Source organism: Vicugna pacos, chromosome X, assembly GCF_048564905.1.
Source record: "Vicugna pacos chromosome X, VicPac4, whole genome shotgun sequence".
Taxonomy (NCBI): domain Eukaryota; kingdom Metazoa; phylum Chordata; class Mammalia; order Artiodactyla; family Camelidae; genus Vicugna; species Vicugna pacos.
This window is the reverse complement of record NC_133023.1, coordinates 38,975,186-38,994,054: the sequence shown is the minus strand read 5'-3', so window position 1 is coordinate 38,994,054 and position 18,869 is coordinate 38,975,186. Positions and strand designations below refer to the sequence as shown.

The window sequence follows — 18,869 nt, the reverse complement described above, 5'->3', positions numbered from 1 at the left end:
CCTAATATGTCTGAATATACAGAGAGGAGACTTAAACAGCTGGAAAGAATTTGGAGTTGAATTATTGATATGTATATAGTGAAGCAAAGAAACAACGAAACCAGAAAATGGTTAATTCCAGGGAAAAGAAAAAGTTGCACAGAAAAAAAAAAGAAAACGTTTTACAGAAATAGTAACCACGCATGGATACTGCATGACTCACCTATAAACACGCTAATAAACACTGAGGGTAGATTTGATCAAAACAATGGTAGAAACAAATGTGTACGTGAGTGCAGATGCATGGAAAAGCTAAATATCCACCTTCTAGAGTGGAAAGTCAATAGATAATGCCCAAAACTAAAAAAAAAAAAAAAGAATCCATTAAAAAGATTAAGAGTGCTTGCTTCCAGGGAGCTGGAATTTGAGAGACACAAAAGCAGAGAAGAGAAAACAAACTTACGGTTACCAGTGCGGGGGAGGGGGTGGGAAGGTATAAATTAGGAGTTGGAGATTTGCAGATACTAACTACTATATATAAAATAGATAAACGACAAGTTTACACTGTATAGCACAGGGAACCACATTCAATATCTTATAGTAACCTATGGTGAAGAATATGAGAACGAACGTGTGTATGTTCCTATGTGACTGAAGCATTGTGCTGTACACCAGAAATTGACACAACATTGTAAACTGACTGTACTTCAATAAAATATATTTTTTAAAAAACAAAAAAAGCAGGGAAGAGACATTTTTAAAGACTTAGAGAACTGACATCTTTTGCCACTTGTGAATAAAACTAGAAACTAATTTCAAATTAGGGTGGCAAAAAATATTCACAAAAATATACAAGAATGATAAAGGGTTATTAACCTTAATATTTTTTAAAAAAATCTCTTTAAAAATCCGTAAGCTAAGATAAATAAATCAGCAATGGACAGGAGAAGAGAAGGAAATTCACAGACAGGAAATGAATCACCCACCATAAAAATCCTGATTATGCTGCCTGGCTAAAAAAAAAAAAAAAAGTCATACACATCAAAATAATGCGACTATCTTTCATTCTGGATGAATTCCTGCTACTGGGCGCCTCTTCCTCCTCCTTACCTCACAGGAGCTGTCAGGTCCCTCTGTAGTCAGGGCCACGGATGGCCCAGGAGAGCTCTGATCGGCAGGCATGGTCACGCAGGGCCTCAGCCCTCAGGCTCTCTTGTGGACAATTCTGATCTTCCCAGGAGCCCAAGAATAGGTGGGCACCTGTGGATTCAGCCAGAGCTTCTGGGGCCAGAAGGAAGATCCTGTAGCCTTCACTACGGGGTCTGACCCAGCGGCTCCTCAGAGACTCCAAGAAACCTGGAAAGACAGTGTCCACATGGTCAGTCACTCAGCGTTCACCCCACAAGCGCTTCCTGGGAGGGCACTGGACACTGTGGAGCAGATAAAGCCAGGCCAACACCTATTGGAGTTATTCATCAAGTTGGAATATGAGTGAGACCGTGAGATTTAGACTAAAATTAATAAAGGCTTAAATTTTGGCTCTGCCAACTTTTAGCTACTTTTAACACCAGATTGGCCCAGGTGAACATTTAATTCATATTAGCAAGTATCGTTATTACAGGGAATCATGTAATGTGTCGAAGGAGGTCCCTCATTTAATTTGCACAACAATCATGTCACCTCTGTGTTGTTCTTTGGCACATCATCTTGAAGTGTTTAAAATTTAACTTGTTCATACCTTTCATTTTATTTTATACCTTGAAATCATTATCTTACATGAAAGAGGCCAGTCACAAAAGACCATATATTTTATGATTCCACTCATATGAAATGTCAGAATAGGCAAATACATAGAGACAGAAAACTGACCAGAAGTTGCCTAGGGCTAGGAGTGCAGGGTGGAATGAATGATGGATGTCTGCGAACGTGCACAAGGTTTCTTTCTGGCATGTTGAAAATGTTAGTAAAATTAGACTGTGGTGATGATCGCACCACTCTGTGGATGTACTAAAAACCACGGAATTGTCTACTTTAGAAGGGTGAATTTACAGTCCTGAATATATCTGAATAAATCTGTTTTATATATCTAAATAAATAAATCTGTTTTAAAAGAAAAGAAACACTTTCCTAAATAACCCAGGATCAAAGTCAGAAATCAATACAGAAGCTACACAGTTTTCACCCATAGCCATGGAACATGCTAAAGTTGCACACAGAGTGAAATGCATGGCTTCAAATGGCTTTACTTCTAATTAAGAACAAATACAACAGGTGCAGACGGCGTCACCTGGAGCTTGAGCAGCGGCAGATGGTATGCAAGACAATGGCCAAGAACAAACTAAGAGGACAGAGGTCCAGGAATGTTTTCCATATAACCAGCCAAAAAACGTTAAGGTTAAAAATAAAGCCAAACCAGTTACCACTAATCTTATGAAGATAAACACTTCTTATGTATATGATGTGTGTGATGAAAAAGTTAATAGAGTGAACAAAGCTTTTGTAGATACACAAAAGGCATTTGCACATTTCTCAAAAGACCCTCCTCTTGAACCTCTGCAGAAACAGCTGACACCTCAGCAGTGTCATAAAAATGAACCCGCTAATGTTGATGAAGCTACAAGATTAACGGCTCCGCTGTAATACACTGGTGATGTATCAAATTCCCCCCACCCAAAGGCCACTAAATTAAATGTTTTATACATTGAGTAAATAAAAAAATAAAACCCCCCAAAAAAGAATTATGTGTTCAACCTAAATCATCAGAAGTAGGAAAAACAAAATTAAGCAGTAGTGATTCATTAAAACCTTTAAAAAAGAGACAAATGAACTTATGTATAAAACAGAAACAGACTCACAGACATAGAATACAGACTTGTGGTTGCCAGCCGGGAGGGAGGAGGGGGGTGGGAAGGGATAGACTGGGAGTTCGAGTTTGCAAATACTGACTGGTATATATAAAACAGATAACACGTTTCTACTGTATAGCACAGGGAACTATATTCAATATCTTGTAGTAGCTCACAGTGAAAGAGAATATGAAAATGAATATACGTATATTCATGTATGACTGAAGAATTGTGCTGTACACCAGAAACTGACACAACATTGTAAACGGACTATAACTCAATAAAAGAAAAAAAAGAAAAGAAGTTAATAATAAAAACCTTAGATAAATCAAATAAATGTAACAATAGGGGTTTAAAGAAAACAAAGAGCTGGTCCTTTAAAATGAGCAATGTCATAGATAATGCCCTAGCAAATGAAATACAGAAGGGTTAAAAAACATACATATGTACATATGTGTGTGTATGTATGTATGGGTGTATATATGTGTGTGCATATATATATATAAAAAGACACACAGATATATATATATATATATATATATATATATATATATATATAGAGAGAGAGAGAGAGAGAGAGAGAGAGAAAATCTTTTCCAGATGAGGCAGTGTTTCGAAGTAGTTATTGTGGGATATTACGCATAACTGTACAGCAACGTATTTAATATTTATGAGAAACAGGTGCTTCCCCAGCAAAATGTAAATTAACAAAATTAATACAGGAAAAAACAGATAGACGAGAATAATGAATGTAGAAGAGACCCAGAAATAAAATGACATAACACAATACAAATCGAAAGACTCTGAAAGGTAGAAAGGGAAGGTGGAGAGTCTACAGATCTCACAACACAGTGGTGAATTCCCTTCATTTTCCCTCCCATATATCACAAACAGGGCACTAGAGAAGCTTATAACTCAGAGCCATCAAAAGGTACAGACAAAAAAAGCTCTAAGAAAAGCCTACTCCTGTTAATCAAAAGACCAAAAAAAAAAAAAAGGCAAACTAACTGAACATACCCACCCTACTCCAGACAAATAGGATACACATTCTCTTCAATTACCTGTGCAACATTCTCCAAGACATGCCTTACCCCGGGGCATAAAACAAACCTCAACAAATTGAAATCACACAGCATATGTTCTTTGACTATAATAGCTTCAAACTAGAAATCAATAAGAGAAAGTTCATGGGAAAGTCTCCAAACATTTGGAAATTAAACAAAACATTTGTATATGATCCATGGATCAAAGAGGAATTCTCAAGGGAAATTAAAAAGTAATGCATCAATATGAAATGCAACATATCAAAATTTGCAGGATGCAGATAAAGCAGTACTGAGAGGGAAACTTACAATCGTAAATGTTTACATTAGAAAAGAATTAAGGAATGAAATCAATAAGGTAAGCTCCCACCAAAGGATACTAGAAAAAGAAGGGCAAAATAAACCCAAAGCAAGAAGGAAGGAAGGAATAAACATAAGAGCAAAATCAGTGAAATTGAAAACAGAAAAACAACAGAGATAACTCAATGAAACCAAAAAGCTGGTTCTTTGAGAAGATTGATAAAATTGGTAATCCTCTAGCAAGACTGACAAAGATGAAAAGAGAGAAGACACAGATTACCAACATCAGAAATGAAACAGGAGATATAACTATAGATCCTGCAACTATTAAAAGAAAAGGGGATACCACAAACTACCTTATGCATGTAAATTAACAACTTGGATGAAATACTCCAATTCCTCACAAAACACAGACTCCTACAAATTACCTACTATTAAATACATAGATACTCTGAGAAGATATTAGATAAACTGAATAGTCATTTACCACAGAAATTGGAGCCATAATCAAAAAACTTCCAAAAGGAAATTTCCAGGCCCAGATGGTTTCACAGGAGAATTCCAGCAAACATTTAAAGAAAAAATAGCATCGTTCTACACAATCTCTTCCACAAAGCAGAAGGGGAGAAAACACTTCCTGACTCATTCTATGAGATCAGTATTACCCTAATACTAAAACCAAAGACGGTACAAAAAAAATTTATAGGCCAACATCTCTCATGAACTTAGGCACAAAAATGCTCAAAGAAAAACTATTAGCTAATCAACTCCTGCAGAAAAGAATTGCACACCACAACAAAGTGAGATTTATTCCAGGAGTGTAAGGCTGGTTCAATATTCAAAAATCAGTATATTCCCCCATATTAACAGGGTAAAGTAGAAAAATCACAGGATCATATAAATTCATACAGTATTGACAAAACTCAACACACATTCATGATAAAAGTAAACAGACACATAGATCAATGGAACAAAATAGAGAACCGAGAAATAGCCCCACAAAAGAACAGCCCATTTATTTATCACAAAGGTGCAGAACAAGTAAGTGGAGGAAATACAGTCTTTTTAACAAACGGTGTTTGAGTCATTGGATATCCGAAAAAAATGGACATCGATCTAAGTCTCATACTTTATACAAAACTTAACTCAGAATGGATCATGGTCACGAGGAAGGAGAAATGAACAAATCACTATCACAGTGGAGACGAATCTCTCCTTTCTCTGTAATAGGATAAACAGACAAAAAAGAGTATAAATTTTGTATAACACAGTTGACAACTGAACAATTAAATATTATTTTCGAATTATACATGGAACATGTATTAAAAATTCACCAAGGACTAGGCCATGAGTCCCCTCAGATTTCCAGGAATGAGCTTCATGTAGACATATTTCTGACCACAGAACACTAAGGTTAGAAGTCTAGTAAAAAGGTAAACTTTCGTAAAATGAAGATGTACTTCCAAATAATTCATGGGCAAAAGAAAAATGATCAACTCTGAGAAAACACTTAGAACGTAATGAACCAAATCTTGTGGGTCTCAGAGTGAACTTTAAGACCTTAACGTTGATATGAGATAAGAGGAAAGCCTGAAAAATAACGAACGAATCACCCAACTACATTCGGACAACCATCACTGACCATACAGAATTCCCCAACACTCACCCTCCCCGGGTCCCCATCACCTCCACATCCCTCCGGCACAGGGCACTGAGATCCTCTTGACAACAACTATCAAACCGCGGCTGAAAACCGCAGCCGCTTCCGGTCACCACCTCTAGCACCGCCCCTTCTCGGGGTTTGGGGCTTCGCCATGAGGGGCGTGGCTTTGCACATGCGCACAATCACATTAGAAGCCACCGCCAGCCAAGAGTCAACATGGAGTCATTACGGAGTCGGTGTTTTGGGGCATCTGGTGCCTCTCGGCCGCCGTAGTCAGGCGGGGAACATGGCCGCGCCCAGGTCGCGCTTCCCCACGGGGCACGCCATGTTGGAGGAATGTCCATTCCGTACAGAGGGTGAGGAAGCGTCTAAACTCACTTTGCAGAGCAGTGGAGCTGTCTCACAGGGGTGGGGACTTATCTCTGGGCGGGCTTCCTGGAGGAGGGGTCTCTGGATCTGTACTCAATGGATCTGTGTAATAATTTCAGAGAAGCTGAGGGGCCTCTGGAAAGACGCAGAGTGGCTGCTGTCTCGTGGCAGATAGCAAAGGATGAGAAGGGAGGAGAAGTCAGACTGAGTGCAGGCCTCTCCTGGAACATACCACGAGGAAAGAAAGGGAAGAAATCAGGGACCTGCAAGCCCTCCTAGGATACAGCACTCGGGGTGAAAAGGAGAGAAGTCAGTGTTAAGTTTCCCCTCTGCTGGGCTTGTGGGGTTTGGCTGTGGGATTTGGATGTTCCCATAATCTACATTATCTCCTACTCTGGCTACCTCAGCTAAAATAAAAATATATACTAATAATGATTTTTATTTTTCCTTACTTTAATGCAATGTCTTTAAAAATGTCTTTAGGAGATTATTTTTATTTTCCCAGAAAATAAAATCTATGTAGTAATACGGCCCTTACTTTGCAAATGTAGCTTTAAGGCTGGACTGATTCTGCCCTTGAACCAGTTTGCTGCCCCTTATCACCACCAACGTGGAGATTCTGGAGATGCTCCTGCCCTCCTGGGAGAGGTCACTGGGCAGAAGGGGAAGAAGGTGTGCTGCCCTTCACCTGGGAATGCCTACTTATCCTTCAAAACCGAGTTCAGATATCTCCTCCACCAGGAAGGCCTCCTGACAGAGATAGAAGGCTCTGTGCCCCACTGAAGGCCTTTCTGAATCCTCAAGTGAAGAAAGTATTTTTGTTGCCAGTGATTCGGTTCTTACCTCATCCCAGAAAGAATTCAGAGATGAGACACGGAGGTTAAGAAAGCAGGGATTTATTAAGGGATGGATAGTACACTCTCCAGGGGAGAGCGGGCAGGCTCAGGTGAGCAGCTGTGCTTGGGTTTTTTGGTAAGTTGGTTACACAGAATGTAAAAATGAATGGGCAGTATATTCATTGGGGAAGGAAGGGTTTGGGGTCTTATTCCCTGATTTTCATCCCAACTCCACCTTCCCAAGGGGAGGAGGGATTTTTGTCCTTAGTCTGGATCTGAAGTGTCATGGTGTCAGTGCGTGATGCGTACTTCTAACCTGTAAGGCTAATTTTATTGAAATTTTTTATTTAAATTTTATTTAAATTCATTGGAAACACTGGAGAGTCCTGCCTTTTTCCACCTTTCTTTGTAGGCCTCCAGGCACTTGTCACCCCAAAATGTGTGACCGCTTATCAGCCCAGATGTTCCTGCTTTCCTATGTCTGCCCAGGGACCCCTGTTATTTACATGTATGGTTTTCTGCATTTGGCCCCATGCCCCTCCTTTTTGCCCCATCCCTGCCATTTGGCCTGCACCCCCCTTTCTGTGCTCATATCTAGCTATCTGCATGCTCTAACATTTTGAAGGGCTCAGGCGTGCACTTGCTGGATGCTCTCAGTCCGGTCACATCCCCTCTGGGCCTCAGTTGAATAATCTGGAATGTAAAGGTGTCCTACTCCAATCAGCCTAAGACCATCTGGGACGAATTTTCAGTCTGACAGATCTGTCAGTCAATGAGGGAGACCATACACCATAGGAACCGTGTAGTGGCTCACTAAACAAAGGAAAAAATAAAGTCATTATTGGATTCTGAGGAATGGGGACGTTCCGATGAAATGTAAATGAAGCAGCATTTGGTAAACTCAAAGCAAAGCAAGGCTGTATGTGGACAGTAAAGTGAACCCAGAATCCTGTTTCATTGGAAACAATAAAGTTAAGATAGATATAGAATTTTGTGTCTAGATACCCCTTCTCTCTGCCTGGACCTGGAAATCTTAGCTGCTCTTTTGTGTCTAAGTGACTTAACAATCTCTAGCAAGAGTGGGATATTTTATTTGTACTGCTGTCATTTCACACAGCAGCTTCTGATAGTCTATGATTGTAGAGAACACAGTTTCTCAGTGACTGAAAAAGCAGTAGTCCCTCAAAATAGGAGTTTTTATGGCATTACAGCTACAGGACATCCTTGGGAGAAATAATGTTTCCTGTTAATTTTGCATCTGTCTTTACCTGTGTCTGTTCTCCCAGCCTGATGAAGGGCAGAGCAGATTATAAAAACTTTGAGCTAGCTTTTAATTTCTTAGAGTGTTGGACTCTCTAATTATCCCAGATTATCTTTCTACCCCTAGAGCCCTGGTCTGGGTGTTTGTTGAATGAATAAATGAAAGAAGAAATGGAAGCAGTGGAAGCATATTTGGCACACATACATGTGTAATAGAGGACCAGGAATCATTGTTAATGTTGAGTGTCATAATAGTACTATGGTTACGTTTTTTTAAAAAACTAGGTCTATTACTGTATAGCACAGGGAACCATATTCAGTTTCTTGTCATAAGCTATAATGGAAAAGAATCTGAAAATATAGGTATATATATTTATGTATAATGGAATTGCTTTGCTGTACACCTGAAACTAACATTGTAAATCAACTACACTTCAATAAAAAATAAAGTTAAAATTTTTTTAAAAACTAGGTCTTTTAGACTATTTCAGAGAAGAAAGAAAGAGCCGATAAACATATGAAGAGATGTTCCAAGTCTTCAGTTCTCAGGGAAATACAAATCAGCACAGGATGAGATGACACTCTATACTCATTCAATTTGCCAAAATTGAAGTCTGACAATCCAAAGTGGTGGAGCAGATGTACACCCACAGGAACTTTTTGCCCTGTTGAAGGAATATAAACCAGTGTAACCACCTTAGAAAATAGTTGGAATTTCCTCCTACCGTGAATATTTACATACCTCACAATCTAGCCAGTCCCCTCTTAGGGAATATATCCAAGAGGATCACTTTCAACCTAGAAACCTAGAGCATGCATGGTACCCTGTTCATGACAGCAAAACCTGGAAACAGAAATGGATGTTCATCAACAGGCATCAAAATGAATGAACTAGAACAGTAACCAACAATAAGGATGAATTTAAGGGAAAATACCCGTGATTCCCAAAAATAGTATAGAAAGTATAACACATTTTTATAAAATTAAAAGCTACTAATATAAAGAACATGAACTATTTAGGATTTTGTATAGTTGAGGTAAAATTATACAAAAAGGATATCAAAAATGGATGAACTTGGGATTTAGGATGGTGGTTACCTCCGTTGAGGGCAGGCAGGGTAATGAGTTGGGGGAACACGTGGCTAGAGGGAGGTTATTGTCAAGGCCATACCTTTTCTTTTGGGTGATAGGTGCACAAGTGCTAACTATATTATTAAAACTAACTTAATATTGAAGTTAATTGGGAGAATTAAACTGTTAGATAAATATCTAAATGTAAAACGAGAAAAGTCTTCATGGAGAAAAGTGCTGTCCCTTCCTTGAACGGGGTAAGAAAATCTATGGCCGCAGCCCAGAGATGCCCCCCCCGGGGTGGGATGCGCAAGGAGGCAGGAGCTCCATGGTCCTGACTCTTACCGTGGCCACTGCCAAAGTGCCCCTTCTGCAAGACTCACTCCATCACACCATTTATGCACCTGCTCAAATGTCTTTCTTCAGATATCTTTCTTTCCTAACTTACCAAACTCTCTAGCTCCTCGCCATGCTTTCATTTTCTTCACAGCCTTCCTGTTTATTGAAAATTACAGATACATTATTCATCTACTGTTTGCTCATGTCTTTGTACTGATACTAAAGTGATTTCTGCTTCTCACATATGTGGAGTAATCAACTGCTTTATTTTTAGTATCTTTATTCCACATGGGAAGAGCAGTAACACACATAGACGGGATTCATTTTCTTAAAAGATTAATTATTCCTTCCAAAAGACTCCGCAGACAGGATGATATGACTAATTATAAAACTGACTTGGTATGAGTAACACAGGAAATACTAGAAACGTAGAATGTCTAAGTATGTAACACCCTATTTGTTCATTCATCAAATATTTATTGATCACCAGTCACTGCTCTTGGTACTTGATGTTTGATAAAACAAAACAGCCCCCAAGTCCCTAGCATCCTAGTAGAGAAGAGAGGCAATCAACATTGTTTGTTAAAAGGTGATAACTCTAAAGGTGGCTGGATAGGACAGAGTGATGTGAACTGGAAATGCTGGGGGACTGCCACTTTAATTAGGAAGAACAGAGTTTCCTTTTAAACTCTACCACTGACTCTCCTGCATTCTGGAGCAGGCTAGTCTCCAACCTTCATATTTATGTGAGCATCCAGCTGAAACCAGGAAGAATGCAAGGTCAGAATATTTTCATACCTGCAATTAAGGACATAATAATGAGCACCTCTTTGTCCTACAGTAGATGCAAGGAGTAATAACCACGGTCTTCTGATCAGTCATGTCTCGCATGCCTTCCTTGTGTAGGCAAAAAATGTTTTACAGTATTTACTGAGCAGGGACCTTTGGACCAACAGCCACAACCATTTACATGTGTCAGTAGATAGAAGGGAATAGTAGCTTAATTTTACACTCAGCTTTGTAATGGAAAAAAATTCACGCTACTACTGGGTAATCACAGAGCCCAGCCCTATCCAGCCCAGAATGTTGAACTGGGGCCCAAAAACGATGTGATTGGTCTGAGGGCATGAAGATATAGAAAACACCAGAGCTCAGAGCTAGGTCCTTTCAAATAGGACCTGCTGGGTCAGAAGGGCTATCAGTGGAGTCTCCCACCACTGTCAGAGAGGGCTTCCCAAAGGAGGTATGTGAGCTGGGTTTTGAAGAATGTCCAGTAGATTGTCCATTGAAGGGATGTCATGGGTTCTTTTCACCTCTGCCCCAACAACGTCTCCCAGAGGAGCAACGCTTTCTCCATAATTTCCATATTTGAGGTGCTAAAGGGCAGCAAACTCCTTGTGGGGCAGGACTGGAAATTTGTTGCAATGTTGTACTTGTGTACTTACTACTTGGATTTTATTTTCCGAGGAACCATGAATAATAAAATCTCCTAGAAGATTTTTTATTGACACATTGTATTAGACAGAGAAAACAACCCTTGGCTCTATCAGGACTTGAAGAACATGAAAAAGAAACTGCATCCTGTAACTTACAAGGCACATAAAGTAGAAACAAAATGATACACCAAGAACACCAAGATTATTTTGCAGAGTACCAGGGAAATTGCAGATATGGAAACAACTAGCTGACAGCCCCTTACATAAGCACACTGAGGGACTAGGATGACTGACAGTTAACTTGAAACCTCATAGGAATCAATTTGGGCTGGCAGCCAAGACGGTAGAGTAGAAGGAGCTGGAGCTCATCTCCTCTCATGAACACAACAAAATCACAACTAACCACAGAACCACCTTTGATGAAAAAGACTGGAACCTACCAGAACAGATCTTCCATAACTAAAGACATACAGAAAAAAACCATAACAAGATGGGTAGGAGGGGTGGACTCAAGATATAATCAAGTCCCATACCCCTGGGTGAGTGACCCACAAACTGGAGAATAATTATATTGCAGAGGTTCACCCACAGGAGTGAGAGTTCTGAGCCTCACATCAAGCTCCCCAGCTTGGGGGTCCAGCACCAGCAAAAGGAGCCCCCAGAGAATTTGGCTTTGAAGGCAAGCAGGGCTTAACTGCAGGAGCCCTACAGGACTGGGGGAAATAGATACTTCACTCTTAAAGGATGCACACAAAATCTCACACACACTGGGACCCAAGGGCAAAAGCAGTAATTTCATAGGAGCCCGGGCCAGACCTACCTGCTGGTGTTGGAGGGTCTCCTTGGGAGGCAAGGGATGGCTATGGCTCACCCTGGGAACATAGACACAGTGGTGGACATACCAAGGAGCATTCACTTGCATGAATTCTCCTTTCTGGAGGGTGAAATCTTTCTTGGGTCATTAGCAGCAAGACCTGGCCCCACCCAATAGCCTGTAAGATATGGTGATAGGATGCCTCAAGCCAGACAACTAACTAGATGGGGACACATCCCTACCCATCAGCTGACAGGCTGTCTAAAGACTTTCTGAGCCCACAGCCGCCTCTACACACACCTCTAGATACAGCCCCGCACACGGGACAGTCAAGACTCAGCTCCACCCACAAGAGGGCAGGCACTCCCGCCAGGAAGCCTGAACAAGCCTCTAGACTAGCCTCACCCAGCAGGCGGCACACATCAGAAGCAAGAAAACTAATGAGGCGGGAAGCCCCATAAAAAGACCAGCAGGACCCCTAGGCAGGGCCGCTGCTCTCTTCCCACTAGCGTCTGGTTCCCTGGCTCAGAGGCTTTATCTCACTTTTTGCCTCTAAAGCGGCTAACATACACCTAAAATTATATTGGTTCCCTGAGCTCACTTTTGATTGGTTATTTCCTTCACTCCCAATTGGTTATTACTCTCACTTCTGATTGGTTATTCTCACTCCTGATTGGTCCACTTTCCTAACTTCTGATTGGCCCATTTGTAGTACTTCATTTGCATGGAGCTCACTCCTGATTAGTCTATTTCTACAAAGCTTGTTCCTGGTTGGTCAACTTCTGTTGTACTTTATTTGCATATGATGTTGCAAAGTGTAAAATTGGCAGCCTATGAAAGGCCTGTGTAAACCTACAGACGGGGTCCAGAACTTGAAGTGTGAAGTGTTAACTCCTCTGGGCTGGCTGGCATAATAAACCTGAGTTCTCCAGCTCTCCGAGTGCTGCTTGGTCTCTCGCCTGGATCCAGGTTGCAGTCACAACTGAGCTGTAACACCAAGCTGTAACACATTTTTCCGCAACACTATGATCCCGCAGCCTATGGAACAAGTCCACAAATGCAGGCCAGACCTGATCCTGGGACAAGCTGGCCCTTGGTCATTGGGTAACAAGAGGGGAATGCACTGTTGGGATGCATAAGATGTCTCCTACACAGGTCCACTTCTCCGAGGTCAAGAAATGAAACTAATCTACCACACATAAAAATACAAATGAAATTTATACAAAATGAGGCAGCAGAGGAATATATTCCAGATGAAGGAACAAGATAAAATCCCAGAAGAAGGACTAAGTGATGTGGCGATAGCCAATCTACCTGAGAAATAGTTCAGAGTAATGATCGTAAAGATGATCAAAGAATTCAGGAAGAGAATGGATGCACAGAGCAAGGAGTTAGAAGTTTTTAACAAAGAGTTAGAAAACATAAAGACCAACCAAATAGAGTTGAAGAATGCAATAAATGCAATAAAAAAAATTGACTGGAAGAATCAATAATAGACGAAATGAGGCAGAAGAATGGGTCAGTGAGCTGGAAGACAAAGCAGTGGAAATCACTACCACAGAACAGAAAAAAGAATGAAAAGAAATGAGGACAGTTTAAGAGACCTCTGGAACAATGTAAAGTGCACTAGCATTCGCATTATAGGAGCCCCAGAAGGAGAAGTGAGGGGGAAAGGGCCTGAGAAAATATTTAAAGAAATAATAGCTAAAAGCCCCTCTAACCTGGGAAAGGAAACAGTCACCCAAGTCCAGGAAGTGCAGAGTCCCACATAGGATTAACCCTAAGAGGACTACACCTAGACACACAGAAATTAAAATGACAAAAATTAAAGAGAGAATATTAAAAGCAACTTCAACATAATAAAGGCCATATATGACAAACCCACAGCTAACATCATACTTAATGGTGAAAAGCTGAAAGCATTTCCTCTGAGATCAGGAACAAGACAAGGATATCCACTCTTGCCACTTTTATTCAACAGTTTTGGAAGTCCTAGCTACAGTAGTCAGAGAAGAAAAAGAAATAAAAGGAATCCAAATTGGAAAAGAAGAAATAAAACTGTCACTGTTTGCAGATGACCTGATTCTATACATAGAAAATCCTAAACATTTTCTGCACAAGCTTCTAGACCAGCCTCACTCACCAGGTGGCAGGCATCAGAAGCAAGATGGGTAGAGCTATTAGAGCTCATCAATGAATTTGGTAAAGTTGCAGGATACAAAATTAATATACAGAAATCTGTTGCATTTCTATACACTAACAAAGAAATATCAGAATGTAAACTGGTGCAGCCACTATGGAGAACAGCATGGAGGATTCTTAAAAAACTAAAAATAGGGTTACCATATGATCCCGCAATCCCTCTTGGGCATATATCTGGAGGGAACTCTAACTCAAAGAGATACATACACCCCAATGTTCACAGCAGCACTATTTACAATATCCAACACATGGAAGCAACCTAAATGTCCATCTACAGATGAATGAATAAAGAAGATGTGATGTGTGTGTATTACACATATATATGAATATTATTCAGCCATAAAAAAGAATGAAATAATGCCATTTGCAGCAGACATGGATGGACCTGGAGATTGTCATTCTAAGTGAAGTAAGTCAGAAACAGAACGAAAAATACCATATGATATCACTTACATGTGGAACCAAAAAAATGATACAAATGAACTTATTTACAAACCATAAATAAACTCAAAGACTTAGAAAACAAACTATGGTTTCCAAAGGGGAAAGGGGCAGGGGAGGGATAAATTAGGAGTTTGGTATTTGCAGATATTAGCTACTATACACAGAATATGTAAAAAACAAGGTCCTACTGTATAGCACAGGGAACTATATTCAGTAGCTTGTAATAACCTATAATGAAAAATATGAAAAAGAATATGTATGTATGACTGAATCACTATGCTGTACACCAGAAACTAACACAACATTGTTAATCGACTATACTTCAAGTTAAGAAAAAAAAGTCACAGGCAAAAAATCCACCACGCGTTACGTAAATAACCCCCCGAATTTGCACATGCCACCAACCCATGAAGAAGCTTGAAGAGCAGTAGCGCCTGCGCAAGGAGCTTTTGAAACTTACAGACTGCTTTCCACCAATCATTTCTGCGGCCCCTCCTCGGCCTGCTCCCTACTTCCGCAATAAGTATCCCACTAAACAGTCAATCCATGAGACAGAGCTGAGCTTGCCTCTTGTCTTTTAATTTGGTCTCCCTGCAAGAAAGCCTTTTCTCTCTGCAAAAGTCCGTTGCCTCGCTGTTGGGTCTTTCTGTTGTGCAGCAGGCAACGAGACCCCTTGCTCAGGTACAATGGTGAGTTCCCTGGGTTTCCTTATTGCATCACATACATCCTGGAAACGTCCCTGGAAAGGCCTCCAACCCAGAACCACCAACAGGCAAGACAAAAATGGATCCAAGAAAAGCCTGTCCTTTCTATTTAAAGGAAAGTATGGTCTAAACAACAGAAAACCTTTGAGGCAATACTCACTGTACTCCAGCCAAACTCTGACACAGTTTCAGCAAGTTGAGCGGGAAGCTGATTATCCGCCCCCAACTCACTGTTCTGCAGAAGCAGGTGGCAGTGCTCTGATTCCCCTGCTGGGGTAGGGTCAGCAGGGTCTGCCAGCAAGTTGTGCCTCTACTCCACCAGCATCAAAGAAATGGAACAAAGCAGTGCAAACTGGAGCCTGTCAGCATCCACTGCCTCCCACCCCTGAGGTCAGCAGGGCCGCAAGCGGAGTTGAACCTCCACACCCACTTGGAAGCAATGATGTCACTCGTACATATCCCAGGGAGATGAAAGATCTCAGTTTTAATCTGTTTCTATTCTTGTTCCAAAACACCTGATGTTTGTCAAAGATATTTATCAGTTACACCTCAAAGGAAACGCAACAGTCAACTCTGAGCTGCTTCCAGCCTAACCCCAAGAGCAGTATCTGTGCAGAGCGAACTTTGAAGTGTCCAAAAGCTGCCTTTGCTTCGTTACCATGCAAAGATCTCAGCCTAAAGGGAGGACTTATACTAGACACTTGTACCTTGATAGTGCTGTATGCAAGGGAGCCTGAGGGACTGCGCATTCACGGCTGTCCCAGAAACTCTCCGCATTTTTCCCCAGTTTCTGATGACTAACCTGCCTCTTACCCCTTAAAAGTCCCCTACGTTCCTCCTTTCGGGGAGAAGGTGTCTTTAAAGCAACAGCCCTCCCTCCTCCATTCCTTTAATCAGCAAATCGTTTCTGCTCTACTTTGCCAAACTTGGTGTCATTCAATTGGTGTGAGTGGCCCCAGGCAAGGAAAGGACTGAGTTGGGATCCACCTGATCTGAGAGGGTCAGTAACGATGAGACTGAACCAGGTTGTACAAGGGCCCTGGCCGTCAGTGGATCCCAGTTAGAATCTGCTCCTTGAGTCCCATTGGCAGCAATGAGGCAGAATGTGGTGGTGGGGAAAATCTAGAGGACCCTCTGCTCCCACCCTGCAGCAACAAGGTGGTATGAGTCGGTTCCCTGCTTTCCCCTTCCCTCATGTCCGCAGAGCCCAGTGGCGATGACTTTACGTGTGGATGTGTAGGCAATGAGGCAATGCAAGAAGATGCCCCACTTTCACTGGTTAGGTGTCAGCAGGGTAGGGGCGGGGAAAGCTGAACTTGCACCCTACCCATCTGCAATGAGGCTGTGTAAGCTAGCACTCCACATTGCTAGCGTGACATAGGCAGGAGCCAGCAGGAAGCCGAACATACATACCCACCTAGTCCTTGCACTCCACCTCAACAAGGGGGCGCCTGCTTAAAAAGGCTGTCAAACTGAAACAGCAGTGACCAAACCCTGGACCTATGTGGAGTCAGCAGACCCTGGGATGTAAGCTATTTGGATGTCAGAAGACACTAATCAGGGCCAGTTGGAGTAGAAGACACTGTTTTGGGGTCGGTACACATTGCCTTCTGTGTTGTTGGTGATTCTCAGATACTGTGCTGGTGTCTAGTGTTGCAGAAAAAAGTGTTTCAGCTCGGTGTCACAGCTCAGTTGTGACAGCAACCTGGATCCAGGCAGTAAACCAAGCAGCACTCAGAGAGTTGGAGAACTCAGGTTTATTACACCAACAGGCCCAGAGGAGCTAACACTCTAAGCTCTGGACCCCATCTGTAGGTTTACACAGGCCTTTCATAGGCTGCCAGTTTTACACTTTGCAACATCATATGCAAAGTATAACAGAAGTTGACCAACCAGGAACAAGCTTTGTAGAAATAGACCAATCAGGAGTGAGAGAAATAACCAATCAGGAGTGAGGGGAATGGACCAATCAGGAATGAGAGAAATAACCCATCAGAAGTGAAGGAAATAACCAATAAGAAATGAGCTCAGGGAACCAATAGAACTTCAGGTGTAAGCCGCTTTAGAGGCAAAAAAGTGAGAGCGAGCCTCTGGGCCAGGGAACTGGACGGTGCTGGGAGGAGAGCAGCAGCCCTGCTTAGGGGTCCTGCCAGTCTTTTTATGGGGGTTCCCCCCTCAGTAGTAGGGAGTCACAAAATACTGTGACGGAGGCTAGTGAGGAAGTCAACCTGGACTGTGTTGGGGGAAGATTGAGGGTGAGCAGAGAATATTGGAAGATAACATAGTGTTTTCAAATCCACAGTGATATTGTGTCCTCCTTAGCACATCATATCTGTACGCTGTGATGTCCATTTGTCCCAAGATAGGTGAGATTAGCTTTAATCATTCAGTTAATGCGGTGTCTGCCAGGTTCCTCCACTTTAAAATCACTATTTTCCCTTTATAATTAATAACTAATTTGTGGGGAAATACTTTGAGACTATATAAATGCTCTGTTCCTCATCTAACTTCTACCCACTGATTTACTGATGATTTCCTAACTCCATAGTTTTTCTACTTACTAGCTGACATGCTACTATAAAGAAGTTTCCCTTCTCCCCAATTTATTTTTCATTTATTTATATATAAACATACTCATCGATTCTTATATTATTCAATCCGTTCATAACCTATTACTATATTTATATTGAAATTTTAAAATATTCTCAGATTCGGCCAGTGGGAGTCACTTCCAGCTGAAATCTTATATCCTTTTGACATGTCCTATGATTCTTTGAGCACATCCTGACTTTCTATCACACGAAAATGTTCAGGTTCATGTTGTACTTTTCCCACCCCGTCCAGAATAACTCACATCTCCTAGTTAATAATTTTAATGAGTTTTCATCCTGATATACAACATAGTATGCCTACTACTAAATACTTAATATTATATAATATTTTGTAGGAGAAAAATATAATTGAAATGTTGGCAATTTACTGTGTTAATGCAGTAAAAGTTATTCTTTACTAAAACAATGAGGACTAAACTAAGCCCTCTTAAGTCCTCCAGCTAATTTGAGAATTGTCAGAAACACCTTTCCTGGGCAGTTGAGCACCAGATGTTGTGCTGGGAACTGGGAAGGGAGAAATATATCATACAAACCACTGGTCTTGTAGCAACTCTGAAACTTGAAAAACAAATACAAGTGGGAAAGGTAAGCTCTCCATGGGGAAGTAAGTTTACCTACCAGTGTTGGTGAAGCTTAAATTGGATGATTAAGACATGTGATGCAAAGTGCAAAGGTGTGGAAGTAAAAAACATATATATCTAATGTCAAATAACCCTATGGAGAAGAAGAAGGGTCTATGTGACATTGAAGGAAGCAAAATGAATTTAAAATCTGAGGACAAATGCTGGATTCCATCATAGAAAAACTAAGGAATTTTTTCCTTGAACTAATGGATCGCCATGGAGGGATTATATATGCAGGGAAGCTATACTAACTAATTTTTATATCTTGAAAGAATTCTAGTCCCTCTTGCAATTGTATTTTATATCCCTGGATAACCTTTTAAGTGGA

General features: G+C 41.0%; 1 protein-coding gene and 1 pseudogene across 1 annotated transcript in view; one reads left to right on the top strand and one right to left on the bottom strand.

The window, feature by feature from the left end:
* Nucleotides 1-5,953, bottom strand: part of ZNF81 (zinc finger protein 81) — a 69,658-nt gene extending 63,705 nt beyond the window's left edge. Inside the window, exons 1-2 of the mRNA XM_006213419.4 lie at nt 5,835-5,953; nt 1,090-1,335 (exon numbers count right to left, since the gene is read on the bottom strand). Coding sequence (XP_006213481.2) covers nt 1,090-1,161 — 72 coding nt within the window. The 5' untranslated portion in view covers nt 1,162-1,335; nt 5,835-5,953. The remainder of the gene's footprint in view (nt 1-1,089; nt 1,336-5,834) is intronic.
* LOC107034462 (ribosomal biogenesis factor-like) lies at nt 2,303-2,619 on the top strand (annotated as a pseudogene).
* Nucleotides 5,954-18,869: the final 12,916 nt, after the last annotated feature.